General features: G+C 41.4%; 2 protein-coding genes across 9 annotated transcripts in view; one reads left to right on the top strand and one right to left on the bottom strand.

The window, feature by feature from the left end:
• The window catches only part of Cspp1 (centrosome and spindle pole associated protein 1), a 104987-nt gene extending 98348 nt beyond the window's left edge, over positions 1-6639 (top strand). For all 8 annotated transcript variants that reach the window (XM_029475063.1, XM_029475064.1, XM_029475065.1 and 5 more), the window contains 4 exons: positions 2478-2541; positions 3190-3299; positions 4135-4273; positions 5790-6639. In XM_029475063.1, the coding sequence (XP_029330923.1) occupies positions 2478-2541; positions 3190-3299; positions 4135-4273; positions 5790-6001 (525 nt within the window). In that variant the 3' untranslated portion in view covers positions 6002-6639. The remainder of the gene's footprint in view (positions 1-2477; positions 2542-3189; positions 3300-4134; positions 4274-5789) is intronic.
• A 1530-nt stretch (positions 6640-8169) lies between these two features.
• Arfgef1 (ADP ribosylation factor guanine nucleotide exchange factor 1) overlaps positions 8170-17681 on the bottom strand; it is a 95987-nt gene continuing 86475 nt past the window's right edge. Inside the window, exons 34-39 of the mRNA XM_021167539.2 lie at positions 17274-17406; positions 14614-14753; positions 12488-12656; positions 11464-11602; positions 10374-10491; positions 8170-8903 (exon numbers count right to left, since the gene is read on the bottom strand). Coding sequence (XP_021023198.1) covers positions 8739-8903; positions 10374-10491; positions 11464-11602; positions 12488-12656; positions 14614-14753; positions 17274-17406 — 864 coding nt within the window. The 3' untranslated portion in view covers positions 8170-8738. The remainder of the gene's footprint in view (positions 8904-10373; positions 10492-11463; positions 11603-12487; positions 12657-14613; positions 14754-17273; positions 17407-17681) is intronic.

Consider the following 17681-nt stretch of genomic DNA (forward strand, 5'->3'; position numbering starts at 1 on the left):
GCTGCCTCAGCGGCTCTGTGGCTCCCGCCTGTCCCAGAAGCTGTCTGCCTCTGTGGTGCACACTCTCACCTGTGCAGACTAAGTTTCAGTTCACATTCTTAATTTAGGGTTTTGGGCCTATGTTAGTTAAGTGAGTACTCCAGACTTTGAATAGGTCCATAATATAGATTGTAAGATGTGGAGCTATGATGTGTAGAGGAAATTGACTGTAATGGGTGAGAATAACATCTGAGTGCCTTGCGCTGCTCTCTTTAGATTTGTTATTTGGGGGAGAGGATGGGTATACAAATAATTTTTATGCTCCAGTTTCCCATTCAGTATTTATAGAATGAAGTTGATCGTAGTTACTGCTGAGGATTACTACAAAGATCCAATTAATATTTGCAAGGAGCAGATAGGTTTGGCATATATATTCTGCCACATTCTCCTAAGTAAAAATGCGTGCAGGCATTACTGTGAGGGTTATGAGATAATACATCTAATTTAAAATCCCTTAGAGTAGAGCCTGGCCATACTGATTGCAGTTGTTAGTTGTCATTAAGATTTATCGCAGCAGAAGTGTCTGTAGTCATATGGAAGAGAAGCAACAATGGAACCTTACATTTACCCTGCAGTGACACTGTATAAGACTGCAGTGACCAGAAGCTGCTCAGTGTGTCCATCTAGAGTATTAAAAAAAGAATCCCTTTGTCCTGGAGCTGTGTGTTCTGAAAAGAAGGGGATACAGTATACTGCTGGCTGTGGGGAGGATGCTGGGAGGGTTGGCTTGGGGGACTTGTTGTTTACAACACAACAAAGGTGGGGAGGTAACCATGGAAACCTTGACAATACACAGAGGAAGTGAGGGCAGAAGGGCATCCATACTGTGCCTACTTTCACAGTTCATGTGTTCGCTTTAGTGTGTTGGATATAGGATGGATTACTTTGAGAATCTAGACAGCTGTGCTGGTCTAGGTTGAGGTTAGGCAGCAGAAGTATCTGAAATGGGTGGGTTTACTTTAGTAAGCTGCTAGGTCTGGGGTAGAGAGGTAGAAAGCAAGAAAAACATAGGGGTTGGGAAGACAGGGAGTTGTTTGACACAGCAAGTTTGAATTGCATAGTACACAGCAGAAGTGGTAAGCACACAGGCCAGAGCCTGGAGATACACATGGCGCTGGAGATCCTTAGGCTGTTTCTAGCCTTTCCCCAGATGAAGTTCGGCCTGCTCTGTGTGCTTGTTCAGGGCTTCCACCTAATGTTGCTGTTCCAGTTTCTCTAAGCTCCCGTTTTGCTAAATTTTAACTAGGTTATTATCTTGCCCATAGCCTTACATCTAACAAACCAGCCCCAGCTCTGGACCCTGGTGGGCTCCAGACTGACCTGTCCTGTACATGGTGCCTCTTTTGGAAGACTGCAGTTTGGTAGATGTTTCCATGTGTGATGGTTACTTTATTTCATGCAAAAGATCATGAAATTTACTATCTGGGGGTTTTGGTTAAAAAGTTTGGCTAAGAAACTCAGTATAAACCACAAGTTTATCATGACTTAAATAAGAAAAAGCCACCTTTCCTCGAAACTGAATTATATAGAAAAGCATATAGGGTGAGCAAGCTGTCATTAAGAAGACTAGGTGTGCTCTGGTCATGCTCCACTTATGGGAAGGACTATAATGCAGAAGTTAAACAGTATTTAGCAGGCTGATGACAGTGGGCTCAGTTGCTGTGACTATCATTTGCCTGGAATGAAAATAGAATCAGCAGTATTCAAAGAGGAGATAGAAATTCAACATAGAGAAGAACTGAGTACTCCAAAAAATGTCAATGGGAGCAAGATAATTCATTGCTGTTATTTACTGCCAGTGTTGGAGCAAAGTGCAGAGATCAGATTGGAAGTTGTAGGCTCCTCCTAACACACAAGGTGGTTTTTATACAAATGTAAACTTGAGTTATTTCCCACAAGGAAGCTCACTGTGCTAAGTCTAGTGCTGTACTTTCCCCTACAGTGTGCCATGCTGTAACTGTGTTGTAACTGTGCAGGCTGCTGTGGTCACGCCAGCGTGTCTATAGTGCCATTGCTTCCCTTCCTTCCATGGGACTCTAGTCTGCAGAATGTAACAGCATACCCTAGTTCTTAGCCCAGAAGACTGAGAAAGCAGACTGCTTAGATTCACTGAGAAAAGACTCTAAGTGATGCTTTAAAGATTGCTCAGCAGTGCGTTCACTGCGTCATGCTTGTTTACACCAACAGTGGGATCCCTTTATCAGCTGAAGGCGCAGGGATGTGGGAGCAGTGAGGAAGCTAGGGGTAAATATCTGTCTGTGTCCTGGTGAGGCTAGTGGGATACTGGAGTGCAGTGAGGAGGGACAGCCTTATCAGCCATCTTTTTTGTCTTGTTGGTGGGATTAGAGTGGAAACCTATGCTGTTAGTATGATTTATTTTCCTACTCCAGACTAAAAATACAGCCATTAACAATACAGTTGTTGTTTTTTTATTTTAGCCCAGAGATGACACTAATGATTTTTTGAAAAATTCATTACTAGAATCTGATAGTGCTTTTATTGGTGAGTATATCTAATGTTATATTAATTTTTAAGTTGTATGTATATCTATGGCTGTTTTAGATCTTTAAGATAGAATATCACTTTGTAGCCCAAGCTGAACTGGACTTACTATGGCCCAGGATGATCTCAACCTTTGATCCTCCTGAGCTCTGGGATTAGAGCTGCATCAGGCTGGTTTAGCCACTTACTTTTGAAAGTAGTGTAGTAGCTACACAAAATGTTGGACAGTCACCATAACACCTGGCAATAATTCCTAGTTTCTGTCCCAAAGAAATAATGCTCACACAGAATATTCAAGTGGCATCATTCCAGTGCCACCAGCTAGCAATAGTCACTAATGGCAAGTGCAGATGCAAAGTGTGATGAATTAATGACTCAGCACCGACATGATCCATGCTGAGAGACCCAGGACTTTGTTTTAGAATTCCACCTATGTGGAGTGTTGGACTGGGCCTGCAGTGTAGTTGCCAGTGATCATACAGGAGCTGTTTGAGGTATTGCAAATTCTAGATAGTAATGACTAAACAACTGTAAATTCACTAAAGAAATCACTGAACGTGTAACATTTCAATAAAGCAATTAAAGAAAAAGACATCAAGACTCTAAGCTTTGAGTAAAATTGACATATTCTTTGTGTGGCCTGTTTAGGAGCTTATGGTGAGACATATCCTGTTATTGAAGACAGTGCCTTCCCTCCACCATCACAGCTGCCCTCTGCAAGGGAACGCAGGAGGAACAAATTAAAAGGACTAGATTTTGTATGTATGATCTTCTCAGTTTAGAAGATTGGGAGTTTGGTTTCAATTTATGTAGTCCCAATTTAAGAAAACAAACCGGGAGGAGGCTTGCTTTGAAAACCAGACGTGTGTGGTCTAAATCTAGGTTCTGCTCTGTTATTTTGGTGAACTTATACCTCTGTAAATGGCATGGACATCCTGTCCTATAAATGTTAAACTTACTGCCTCAGTCTTTATCTCACTCTTTATATAGTATACAGACTTTGGAGAAGCCATAAAAAGCAACTGTTAGCATTTACCAAAAAGCCTATTATACCTGTTATACCCTGATAATAACATGATATGGTAGCAACTCCATTTTGGTCAAGTCCTAGCATTTAAATAATGACCAAACAGTGCAACAGGGAGAATAAAGTCTTTTCAATGAATGGTGCTAGAGAACCTGTTTCTCTATGCCAGAGGAGTTCAGACCTTGTCTCTCAAAAGTATATGCAAAAACTAACTAGAGTGTATCACAAAAACATGTTTATATAAACCCTCCCAAAATACAAATTGGTCTTTATTTAAACACTAGGACTAGTTTCTGTATTCTTTTCTCTACTGTTGCTTTGTGCATCTGCCCCACCAGTAGTAACACACACAAGTGGAGCCTCAGTTGCCTGTGTTTGGCCTTCTGTGCCCTACTTCCTGAGCCTTATGCCAGCAATTATTTCACTGAAGTGCTACCTCTAAGCCCTGACAAAGACAGAGACAGGATCCATATGCTCCCAGTTTGCTCTTCAGTGTGTGTTGATCGGGTATAACCCCATGCTGGCTGACTGTTGGAGTGTTCCTAAATTCTCTCTCTTAACTTTAGGATAGTAATCGGCCACACACCCCACAAGATGGTCTCTCTTTAAAATCTATCTCCAGTGTAAATGTCGATCAAGTGAGAATGAGAAATGAAGACAGAATGAGAAGACTGACTGAGCAGCAGCAGAAACCCACTAACACAGGTACTTACATACAAGATATCCACTGGATGATGGAACACCTGAAGGGAAAGAACGTTCAAGTGCTTTGAGTTTTAAAAAAGGTCAAGGTCATAAACTAGCTTGGAAACCCAGGGCTTGGGCTTAATTGTGCAGCAGGCTCTTCACACTAGGTGTTGGTTAGAGTATTATCTAAGCACTTACAGGAGGCCCTGTGCATGAAATATGTCTAGGCTGTCTCCGCAGGTTAAGTGCTGACTGGTAAGCACTCACTGTTTTTAAGTAATATATCTTTTAAAGACAATTTTACCTTTACTTGGCTTTTTGTGACACGAAGAACAAAAAGGTAGCTTTTCAGTTAATATTCTAAGCCAACAAGCTAATTTTCTCATGATGAGTGGTCTTGGGTGAAACTTCTCACAAGGCAGCTTCAGACCTCTCCTGCCAGCCCGTGCCACACTCTCTTCCTTTCCTTCCTTTTCCTTTAAGTCAGGCTCTTAGTCCCTGGCTGGCACCATGGGCCAGAGTTGTAGCAGAGTTGCCTATTTATAGAATGCTCTTAGGTCTGTTAAGCTGCACTACAGGATTTTCGTTGATGCAACTTTTTCTTAAATATTTTTTAATGCTACTTTTAAACTGAACTCATTTCTCCAGTCCAGGAGTGGTGTTTTGTGATAGTAAATATTTTTCACTAAATATGAAAACACAAAAACAATTAAGGTCATGTCATAATTGAAATGTCTTAAAAGGCATTTTCCACTCATGTATACCTAGAATTCCTCCTTTGTTTTAGAGCCAGTAACCTTGAACTAGTACCTAAGAAGAATATATTTGAGAGACAATAGAGAAACTAAGATTCTTTCAGGTTTTCAATATCTAAACTATTTTTGTTTTAATATTGTCCTTTTAAACAGGAGCTTTTTGGTACAATGTGGATTGACTGCTTATTAAGCTGGTTGTACATTGTACCCCTTTGCTAAGCCAAAGACCAAGATTATATATATATATATATATATATATATATTTTTTTTTTTTTTAAGAAAAAGAAGTTGACATCACAGGGTAGGAAGACAGATTTTTTCCTACTTTATACTTATTAAGTCAAATACAGATGTAGAATTTGAATAAGATCAAATGTGATTAACAAACAAGTCACCTGTTAATGTCCTTAGATTAGTGCAGTATGTCAGCAATTTCCTCAGAATGACTTTTAGTGTACCTATCAGTGCTAAATTAATGTCCTTCCGTTGTTTTTCCTATGGTAACAGACACACAATAAGATAGCCTGTATTTCTACAGTCAGCTTTTAATGTTTGCTAGAGCCTGCTTTGTAGCTGTCAGTGCCAGAGTCCATGTATTTCTCTCCACCCCCATCGTAGTCCCTTTCTCAACATGCTTTCCTATTTCTATCAGGGAGAGTCAGTTGTTGGGGGAGGCCTGTAATCTTGTGAAGAGATGCGGAGTTGTAATGGGCTGGCTTGTCGGTGCCCTATGTACATCACCTGCTACCTACCCAACTTGTACCTTTTGCCTTCTGTAGATGAGGAGGGTTCACTGGTTGATCCTGATGACATCATGAGACACCTGAGTGATGATGGACGCAACTCTGTGGCAACTGAGCCCTGGCTCCGCCCTGGCACTTCAGAAACTCTGAAACGGTTCATGGCAGAGCAGCTGAATGAGGAACAGCAGCAGGGTCCTGGGAAGCCAGGCACTTTTACTTGGCAGGGACTCTCTGCTGCACATGCTTAAAATAAACCCTCTCTGGATCCAGTAGTGCCTTTTACAGTGGAACGCTCACCTCTATCTTGACTACTATGTCTTGCTTGTGGCCCTACTTTAATATTAGTTATTTATGTTCTATCTATATGGAAAGTGTATTTTTCCCATGATGATACGTTATGTATATATAATGTACATAAAAGCCCTGATTATTGATTTCTAATTGTATAGAATTATTTTTGCAATTTTGCTATGGGTGGTAATGAACTCTTGATTGAGCTACCATATGTGCATTAAAATGTGCTTGCCATTAAGAGGTGGTGAGTTAAAGTGTACACAGCACTGTGAAACAGTACATTGTTACTAGCCTTCTTGCCACTGTTAGCATCGCGGAGAAACAATTCAGAGTGACTTGTTTTATATACCTGCTGTTGCTGTGACTATGCCAGCTGCTAGGCAATGAAAGATTCAAACAAGCTGCCCATTCTCATATCTGTAGTTACACATTTGAGAGGAGCAAAGGGATTTGTGATCATCCATGAGCCATGATTAAATGTTACATTTTTCTGCCTCCATCTTATTTTTATGCTGATAGAAGCACAGACTGGGTTACTAATTTATCTGATTTCACTATTTCTTGACACAAATAAAGTTCTATTTTTATTAACTACCAGTGTCAGTTTCTTTACTCAAAGTGTTTCTAGGGGTTGAAAAGGTCCCATCCAGAGAGGATAGAGGCAGTGGTCGTCTGTCCCACCACCTGAGACACTTGGCTACGTGAACTGATAAGTAAATGATATTTTACTTCATAAAGACTCATTCAACTTCCAGAAATTCTAGAAAATAATTCTTACTTGGATTAGGGTCTTCAGTGTGTACCATGATGGCAGTTGAAGACAGGCAGCCACTGTTTCTCTGTAATTTCCAGGGATAAAATCAACATCCGATTTTGACATTAGAGTTTACCAAAAATAAGACATTTGTGGTATTCATTCTTGTTTTTTTTGGCTACATCTAATTTTTATGTTCAATTTTGCTCTGATAATAAGTTTTCTTCTGTCAACATTTGAAAATAACAATTGTGTCCTCTTCAGCCATGGGAGGAAATGGCTTAGACCAGAAAACACTGAAGTAACTTAGTTCTAGCATTTAGCCTGGCCTTGTCATAAATACTAACTTCTCATTATTTAGGGACATATTTCCTGTTTTGAAATTAACCACTGCAGTTTTGATTTTTAATGCTTTGTACCATGGAACCGACTGATCTATAAAATGCCATAGTATAAACTACCAGCATGGCGGGGGAGCATTGTTTCAGTCTTAAAAAATAATAGCATTATCGCTGAGTAATAAATACGCTTTCGGGTATCTTAAGATTAAGACAGGCAGTTGAAGAATCCAATGTAGACTGCGAAGAAGGGTCTCTCTCTGTAGCTTAAAAAAAATCTTTTCATGGTTTGACCTTTAATTAAAACAAACCAAAAAACAATGAAAACAGGGCTGTGGGTTACACTGCACTGATGAAATAATTCAAAAACTTTATTGACCTATAACCTGATTAGATATGCCAGATGAGAATCAATATTGTACAGAAAGTTGTACAGAATTTTTTACATAGAAAACTTTACATCTGTACCATATACATATCCACCTGAAAACATTTTCTACATCCACTGTTATATGGAATGCTTGATAAGCTTTTCATTCTAACCATCAGAGCACAGTTCACAGTATGAATACATTTCCAGTAAATCTAACCTCCCAAAACCATGCCAGGTTTGTTATTTTTAATATATTCAACATTAAATTCTGTACATAGAATAAAATCTACATCAAGCCCCGCCACCCAAAAGAAAAAGTGACAGCAACCTAGATTCATTTTGCAGTGATTCAAGTTTCAGTCTGTGAAAGGTCATCTATTTTAATGGCTTGTCTTTAAAAGCCCTAAGAGAGTGAGTATGTTACAGGTAGTTCTGGTCAGCAGGGATGTTTTCTACCTTGGTGGTTTCCCCTTCCTGTTGTGATCTTGACAGGCATCGGCCACAACAGATTCAGGGCACAGCAAGCCCTCAAAATGACCACCACTCCCCCAAAGACTAAAAGTTCAACCCAAATGTTTTAGTGCATTTGACAAAATATTATGGGTATTTAGCAAGTAGATAAGAAAATAAAGAAATAAAACAGTGCAGGAGGAACAATATGTTTAAGATTTTTATATTACAGACCTGCATCTCTGTACATTTTCACAGAAAGATGATGATTACCGGTATCTCAGATAGCCTGAGTGTGCAAAAATCTTCAGAGTAAGAATACCATAGTTGCTAAATATCTTTTACCATGAGCAATAATTTTTTCTCCCCCCCCCCAATTATAAACATTTTATCCTTCAAAATACAGCTCTCCTGAGTTGTACTTCTCGCAGAAGTTCAGTCTTTCCATCCATACTTCTTTGGGTAATTTCATTTCTGTACCTGCCACAGTGTGGGCTCACCCTGCTTAGAGGACAGGGAAGGACCCTAAAGGTAGGCTGACGCTGTCTGAACAGCCTTTCTGCTCAATGTGAGCCCAACACGAGACAGAAGCCACTGGGTTACTAAAGGGACTGGAGGGAGGGAGTGTTCCGACCTTGAGTTAGAGGTGTAAGCGTCTTACCAGTAACTCAGACACTACAATTGAGAGAAACATTTTTCAGGTAGGAAGCCTCTGCTGCAGGGTCCTTTCACAGAGCAGAGCAATGTAAACACCAACAGAAAAACATCGGCTCTCATCATTGCCTGTTTATCCCAAGTTCCTGTTCAGGTGGTTGTGATATTTGAAATACTATTCCAATTCGCAGGAAAAATCTTCTAAGAACAGCACGCAGTTCCGGAATCAAGTCAAATTGCATAATTTCACATAAGAGAGGGTAGTAGAATGACGCATGAGCTTTAAACTGGGGGGAGAGAAACATCTTTGTTAGTACTGCTTCTGTTACACAGCACAGAAACCAACCTGACATTAAAAGTGACTGCAGAGACACAAGTCTGCCCAAGTTACGGTAAGGACATGGATTATACAACTGAAAACCTACGATGAATTAAAAAAACTATATCCAGGACACTTGGTTCTTCATCATTGTTTTAAAAACAACTTCAATTCCATGTATGACAAAATTTAATAAATAAGCATGTTTTTCCTGCATAGAGCAAGAGAAGCAGAATAGGAAGGAGAGTTGAATTTTATAATCTAAGTTATTGAAATTGCATCCTCTGATTATTAAATACAACTTTTAGATTTCAAGCACTCTGCATAGCTCTGTGGTAGAATGGTCTCACACCTGGATCAAGCTCAAGCAACTGTGCACACCCACGAGGCAGTTCAAAGTGGTTGGATCATCGGAAGTGAGAAGACTCACCTGAGTCTGGGCCACACCTAGTAGCAGCCCATATGCCTTTCTGTGGGCAGGGGAGCCACTGCTAGACTCTCTGGACCACAGCCTGTAACCCAGTCTAGGCAACGCACGCACGCACGCACGCACGCACATGCACTCATAGACATGCACGCACGCAGGCAGGCATGCACACAGTCCATCGGTCTGTCTCTGAGTTCTGTTTTTCTAGGACCCTGACTAACAGCAACTGCAGCATGACATTCCACTTTTATAGCTCCAGTGACTTATACTTGGACTCATTATTGCTTTAGTTCCTTTGTCTCTGAACTCTGGTCTCTCTCTTCTCTCCTTCATGCTCTTCCACACTGTAGCAGAGGCAGTACAGTCTACCGTGGCCAGAGAATAGACAAGAGGGAAGACAAAGACACTGGACAGCACTGAGTGGCACGGCCTGGCCCCATCTGCTAGTCTAAAGCTTCAAGTGTCAGGCCACCTAACTGGGCATTTGAAATTTAGGACCCATAGCAACTTATATTTAAATTATCTTGAAAAATACTGTAAATTACTTATATTTATCTGTAAATTACTTCAAAAATAAAAATATATAGTTTCAAAAATACTGTAATATATTCATTTATATGAAAATATATGTCTCTATACATTTACATATAGATAATTTCTACCTTTATATCTATCTGTTGGCCTAAGTTGTTCACTAGAGGCTTTAGTCACCTGGAACTACTAAATGTACTAAAGGCTGGATGCAGCCTGGAGCTCAGCCCCAAGAAGTAGACCATGGGGCACAGGCTCCAGGGCAAGGTCACACTGTGTGGCCTGAATCCATGTTTTCAGTTGGGGGAATTTAAGTGACTCTACGGGTCATAATGGGGATTTCGCTGTTGAGGAACCTATCCAAGTATCCAATGGGACTCTAAGTCTTCTTCTCATTGGATTGCTGAAATTGTTAGAGAACAAAGCCAAGTGAGAGTCTGCATAGCTTAGGCTATGAGTGCACAGAAGCCGCAAACTCACCCTGTTGTCACTGATCTTCAGAACTTTAGTGAGGAACAATAACAGTAAGTTCGTCCAGGCTTCGCGGTGACTTTCGGATGTTAGCGTGAGGAAGTAACTCAGCGCCTCACTGCAGACGCTGGAAAAGAGAAGCTGCCTTTTACATCCTGAAACCGACTGTGTGCGTTCACAGAGAACCCTCAAGACAAGGGGAGTGAGTAGTCGTACCTCTGTGAACTGGCTACATCCTATTTGTTTATACGGACTGGAGCACCAACACACGGTTTTCAAATGAGGAAGAAAACAAAACACCGAGGGAATCTACTGGAACTGTTTAGAAAACCCACAGCTCCATTTTCTAAGTTTTACTTAGATGGAGTCCCTGAGAGAGTGGGTGTGCAGGCCTCATACTGAGACTTGGCTTCAAATTGTGGTGTTTTCTTTCACTGATAGGAGAATTAAATTTTTCTGCACCTGATTAGTTTTATTCCTAAAATAGGCGATTGGAATCGCGAGTTCTGAGATGTATTGAACCACTGCTCTCAGGACAGGAACAAACAATGCACAAGCAATTTTCTTCCTAAATGACAATTCAGTCTCAGCACAAACTATATTTAGTTATTATGAAGTAAAACAATGAAATCCAACTAATCAAAATTCCAAATACTTTAAAAAAATAATAAAATGCCAGCAGGTAAGGTAACCTGTCACTTCCCAACTGATTTGTAAAAGAGACCCATCTCATAGCACTGAGAAGACTCAAGAACATCACCAAGTTTCTGAAGGTTAAAGACTTCCTCTTGGTCCTGTATGTTAGACACAATCTGCTCAGTTGTCAGGTGGACACAAAACAGCTTTCACCTCAGCTAGCCTCAGGTGCTGCTGCCGTCCCAGACACCCAGGATGCAAAGGTGGGCGTTCGCAGCCAGCCTGTGTGACACAGGTGAGAGGCCTCCTGTGCAGGGGAGAGGGACTGGACCGCCACACGGTTGACTGAATGTTCACACTCATCTGTGAGTTGGGGCTTCCAGGTTCACAGGTTCAGCTACCTGTTTGCTGCTGCTATTATGCCTTCCATATCTCACATAGCTACCATCCAAGAGAACCTTACTTCAAAAGCCTCTGCTGGACTTCTTCCCAGGCATTGACTCTGCTCTCGTCCATGTACATCCGGAAGAGAATGCGCAGCCCACACGCCAGGCTGCTTGTCTCCTGTTTTAGAAGATTGGGCTTGGACTTGCCTTTGAAGCCTGCAGAAAGGGGAAGTTTCTGGAGTTAGACAAAAGGCCCCTTATAGAAAGGTCAAACAGCTCACTGGTGGGTATCTTCTGTCTGTGTTCAGGTGTCACTACTGGCTGTTTATAAAGCAGATCCTATAGGCCAGTGGATCTCAACCTGTGGGTCATGAACCCTTTGTGGTTGCATATTAGATATTTACATTATGTTTCATAACAATTGCAAGATTATACTTATGAAGTAGCAATGAGATAACTTTATGATTGGGGATCACCAAAATATGAAGATCTGTATTAAAGAGTCACAGCATTAGGAATGTTGAGAATCACCGATAGGCCTTAGATATAAAACAGCTTGGGAAAGCAGGACACTCCTAAAGAGTTACACCTGGAGCTCTTCAGGTAGAACAGCAGCTGCAGTGCTCTGCCTATGGCAGGGCTCCATAATGCAAGCCAGAAACATTAAAGGGCAGAGGAACCCAGGCCCTCACAGGGATGTCCTAGTCAGAGGGTAACAACAAGGGTAGGGGAAAAGGCAAGTGCCGTTCTGTCCTTCTCTATGTTGGGTCACCAAGGGGAGAGGATGAACAAAGACGGCCAGCACTGTAGTGGGTACAGAAGGTGATACTTGAGACAACAGCCCCTTCATTTTCCTGGCTGTGCTCTGAGGACTCTCTTCTATGAGTAGGCACTGACATCTATTTTCTTTTTTCTTCCTTTTTTTGGTGGGGGGAGGGGGAGGACTTTGAGACTGGGTTTCTGTGTGTACCCCTGACTGACTTCAAACTCAGAGAGCCTGCCTGCCTTTTTTCACTAGACCTAAAGTGCTCACTCAGGGAATTTTGACAATCACATACATCAGTGTGTTCTCAGTGACAGCATGAGACCTGGACAGCTTACCTGCTTTCCACAGAGCAGTCCTCTGTTCATTGTTGGAATTAAATGCTTTTGCAAATCTATGTGACTCTAATAAGCAGTCCAGTAGCTTGAACAGTTGTTGTGATGTTAAAAAGCGGTACATTCCTTGGTCTTGAGTATCAACTCGAACATCGAAGTCTACTGCATCTCTCTTTGGAAAACAAATGGCCATAACATACACTTAACCAGTTTTAGTAAACTTAAGACTCAACGATCCCCGCCCCATATTCTGCTCTCTTTAATATTTACATATACACGTTTATGCCTGCTCGTTTGTATGTGAACCATGTGTATGCAGGTACCCACACAGGCTACAGGATTGTTAATTCCCTTGGAACCAGAGATATAGGAAGCTATGAACTGCCAGACAGGGTGCTAGAAATGAAACTGGGTCTTCTGCCAAGAACAGCAACTATTCTTAACCTTTGAGCCGTCTCTGCAGCTCCCACTTCCTAGTCAAATTACTAATTTACCATAGAAAACAGACAGAAAAGGCTATGGCAAACAAGAGTTTCCTGGTGAAGGCCTACTCTTTTGCATGAGACTTTGTCCCAGGACTGCTTCTCACTGCTGATGTGTCTTTCCTGCTACCATTACATAGCCTAATGATTCCTGGCTCAACTCACGCTATTTCCTGCAGATCAACATGAGGATAACTTGTATCAATCAATGCTGTTTAGATGGATTAACGACTTTAGAGGATTCCTGATTTGAGTGAAATAATTTTAAGAACAAAGTTTAAGGAGATGGTTTTAGTTGTTTTGCCGGAAAGATGTAATACAGTTAGAGTCAAGAATAGAATGTGCCCCCTCCTCACAGGACAATAAGTAAAGGCCGCATAATAAGAAATATAATGAGCTTTCATAAATTACACTAAGAAGAGAAATAGGCTTGGGATAGATTTGTGATCCAGGAAAAACGTCCACTCTAGGTCACACTCAAGGACAAGGCCCCTTGAACTGTGGTACAGCAAGGCCATGTGAGACTGCTGCTCTGAACTAACAATGAGCTTACAGAATGAAGCACTGGTCTGAACTTAACTACTGACATCCTTCTGGAACTGTAACTCCCCTTTTGTGTAAAGTTTTATCTCTGAGGTAATTTTATAGACAACTTTTGTCTAAGAAGGAATAAAAAGGCTGAGAAAAAACACAAAATGTGGCTACTGGCAGTCTGCTCCATCCACCAAATGTATATATGCCTATTTGTATGGATGTACATACGTATGTGTGCAGGCATATGTGTATGTATGCATGTGCACTTGTGAAACTGATGAAACAGGTGGCAGGGCCCAGCAGAGCGAGTACATGAGTGTGTGTGTGTTTGCTGATTTTCTCTTCATCCTTTTTATTTCCTTCTCTTTGGCTCATTTAGGAGTAAAGAGCCTAAGGAACTAAGAGTCTTTTCTCAATCCCTGCTGCTATCAGCTTTTGGCCCACAGAACATTGAGAGAGTTAAAGGCCAGAGGTCATCCACCTTTGGCATTCAAGTGAAGGCCACCTTGTTTTTCATCTCTGGAGAAAAGCTCTTTATTATCACTAAGCATGCTGACAAATCACCCGTCTGGGAAGCAGAAGGAGGCACTGCCCTCATGCCTCCTAGTGCTCCTGTGGCTGTTACTCTGGTTCTTCAAGCAAAGCTCCTTGACAGAGTTAACATCAACAGTCTCCAAGTCCTCTACTCTTACACCTACTAAAATCAGGCTTCTGTCCTTGGTGTTAAACTGAGTTCCATGTCAAGCTTATGAAGTCCTAAGAACTATCAGAGGGCAGTTCTTATGTACAGTGTTCTGTGACCTATCTTAGAGTAGTTGTTCCCATCGTTCTTAAACCATTATCTGTAGCTGACTTCTACGATGACCTCATCTAGCTTCTCTTCAGGCCTCTTTGGTTTCTGTGGAGTTCCTACACGCTGCTTTGTCTGTAGTGCATGAGGCCCCGGAGCACATGCCCTCACCCTCCTTCTCTGCCAGGGCCATTCTTACGCCTTACGACACCGTGACCCAGGCTCAGGGCTTGGAAAGGTAGTTGTGAGGAAGACATCTCGAGTGCAGGTGTCATCTGAGGTCTAGACACCTCAAGTTCTTTCCTCGTCTCACAGCTCCTTACCTGGGCAGCAGCTAAGTTCTCTGCATCCTCCTTCTTGCTTGTGGCTGGGAAGAAGACAATGTTGTCGATGGTCTGGATGAGTTCCAGCTGCACAACACATTTAATCAACAGGGCAGCAAACAATTTTTGTTCTGGGAATTCTGTGAGGAAACCGCCCCAATGCACATGCAAACAGAACATTATTTTGAATCCTTTATAATCTCTATAACATTATAACGCTAAGGAAACATTACTATGTACAAAGGTCACACACTCACACTGCACATCTGTACTGAAGAAGACATCCTGCCTTTGTTCATAGGTACCACTTGCTATAGTAACATTGTGTCGATGAAATGTTTAGGAAAATAATTGCTTAAATTAAAACCTCTTATGCGCCTTGAACAGTGTATGTGTTCTAATTGGTTATATGCAGGCTATTATTGAAATAAAGAGTCTTGACTAATGTGCAAGTCTAATGTTTAAAAATAATATGAAAACCTGTTTAAGAAAACTACAAGAACCAGATCAACACCAAAAAGAAAGTGGGATAGCCAGGATTCTAATCAAACCATGTGATATTGTGGTTTAGCCATACAACAGGTTTATTTGGGTCCAAATCTATGTGTGTAGTTAAACTAATGCGTATTTTCAATTGATCCAGCAGTAAGTAAGTTATAAACATGTATGTTAAGGGTACTGGCACTAAGCACCAGTTTCAGAGTGCTCACCACAGCTGAGACTGGTAGATCACTCCTCGATCTACCAGTCACAGGAGGCGCTCCTCCTCTGTAACCACACAGTTAGGCAGGTACAGAAGCAGAAACCAAGAAAGAAGATGCAGCTGCTAGCTGCTATGCGCATTGGGCAGCACTGATGTGGCCGAGTGGCAAGGACACATTTGGGTTCCAATGAGCAACAGACACCCAAGAGGAATTATTTATTACTCAGTCTTGGAGCAATGGCTCCAGCAGTAGCTGATTTACAATGCCCTCGTTTCTTTCTGATATAAAAAGCATTTACTACAAAATTCCTTTTCTGGTATCAATTTTTGCAAGTTAAATTTACTTGCTGAGACATGTGAAACTTTCCTATTCAGGTATGTTTCTAGAAATATTGTTCTATGTAGCATTTGGTCCTTATGGTTGAAGACAAGTTACAAACAAAACAAGGAACTCAACTAGTCCCAAGGCTGTCCCGTGTGTCACCCCATGACAGTCACAGTCCCCACTGTGCAATCTCACCCTTCATTTCATTAGCTCAAACATCCTGACCATGAGGCCTCTTGGCAGCACCTGGACCCCAGCAGGGGCTTAATAGTAGGCAAGTGTTTAAGAAAAACCAGTTTCATCAGGATATTAGTTAAGAGCGCTCTCATGGTGTCTGGATATCCCTAGTAACAGAGTTTGGCAAATGAGGTGTACTGACTGCTAGTAGGAATGTGAAATAGTGTTACTACCATGAACAGCTTGGAAGTTACAAACAATCAGTACACTGTACAATAATTCTACTTCTAGGTACATTACAAAAGATGTGAAAACAGGCCTTCAAACCATGCTTGAACATGATTATTCCCACCAGCACTCCTCATAATCAACATGTCAAAAGCTCAATGTCAGAGCTGAGTGGGCAAACACACACAAACACACACACACACACACACACGATTGCTAACTCAGAAGTAAAACTGACTGAGTTACAGATTCCAATGATGAAGACCCTTAAGGCCACTTATTGTATGATGTCACCTATATAAAACCCACTGAAGAGTCTAATCACAGAAACAGAAAGCAGAATGGTGATTGCCAAGGGCTAGAGAAGGGGAGAAAAAACAGTGGTTGCTCACTGAATATGGGATTTCCTTCCCATGATGGAAATGTTTTGTGCCTAGGCAGAATGTTTGCACAACATTCTGAAGTCGGTTGCTTATTTGCAAATAATCAGTTCTGCCCCATTTAAAATTTTTACTACATTTATTTATTTTGTGTTTACTACACATGTGTATATGTCTGTGTTCTGGCGGGTGGAGGCCAGATGGCAACTTCGAGCAGTCAATTTTTTTCCTTGTACCATGGAGTTTCCATCAAAGTCTAGGCATCAGGCCTGGAGCAAGTGTCTTCACCTGCTGAGCCATCATGCTGGCCACAACCTCAGGTTTTACAGTGTGCTTAAAGCTACTTTCTTTTCTAAGGAGGTGTCACCTTTTGTATTTCAGCAAACAAAACTGAACTGATGTCAAAAAGTGAGTGTCCCATTTTTGGGCTAAGGTGATAAGACAGTCTGATGGTGGTCCACAGAGACACAAGGTGGGCCGGAGTGCAGAAGAGCCTGATCCTCCCGAGTTGGGGGCTAGCTCCTACCTACGGTGGGATGGTGGGGTGCTTTCTATAGTTCCCAGGAAGACAGGCACCTTTACAGACAGAAAATGTGTTCAAGTGTAGATGGGATAGAGAAGGAAGATCATGTGCCCAACACAAACATCAGCCAAAGGCACTGTGATCAAAACTGACATTGCACATGTTGGTGAAGGTTTTGAAAGAGACGTCCACACTGGGGTAGTAGACAGAGTAAAAGTAAAAAGTGATCAAGACCAACTATGGCATACAGTCATTAATAAGAGTAACCAAGTGTCCCTTACATACACACAGCACAGTTCACTTGTATTTACAGAAATAACTCACTTGCTGTGGATTTCACTTTGCTAACTTCTTCACTCACAGTAGAAGCAGAAACCAGTGGTGCTTGCTGTCTGTTATCTGAAGATCTTGGTTGAACACAATCATGTATGTCTACAGATTTTTGTGATATTGCATCCTAATAAGATAAATTCATTAGATAACCACATCACAGGGACAAACATGCTTTCCATTATACTAGTTTTTTTAAAGTATAAAATTTACACATTATCCATAAAAAAGATTTCCTCTATTTAAAATTGTCTAGACATAGATAAAGATAAGTGTCTTCAGGACATGACTGAGGTTCATGCAAAAGGACTGCTGCAAATGTGAGGCCAGCCTGGACTACAGAGAGTGTGAGACTCAGCGCACAAAACCTAAACCCAGGCTGGGTGTGGTGGCGCTCCCCTC

Source organism: Mus caroli, chromosome 1 (genome assembly GCF_900094665.2).
Source record: "Mus caroli chromosome 1, CAROLI_EIJ_v1.1, whole genome shotgun sequence".
NCBI classification, from domain to species: domain Eukaryota; kingdom Metazoa; phylum Chordata; class Mammalia; order Rodentia; family Muridae; genus Mus; species Mus caroli.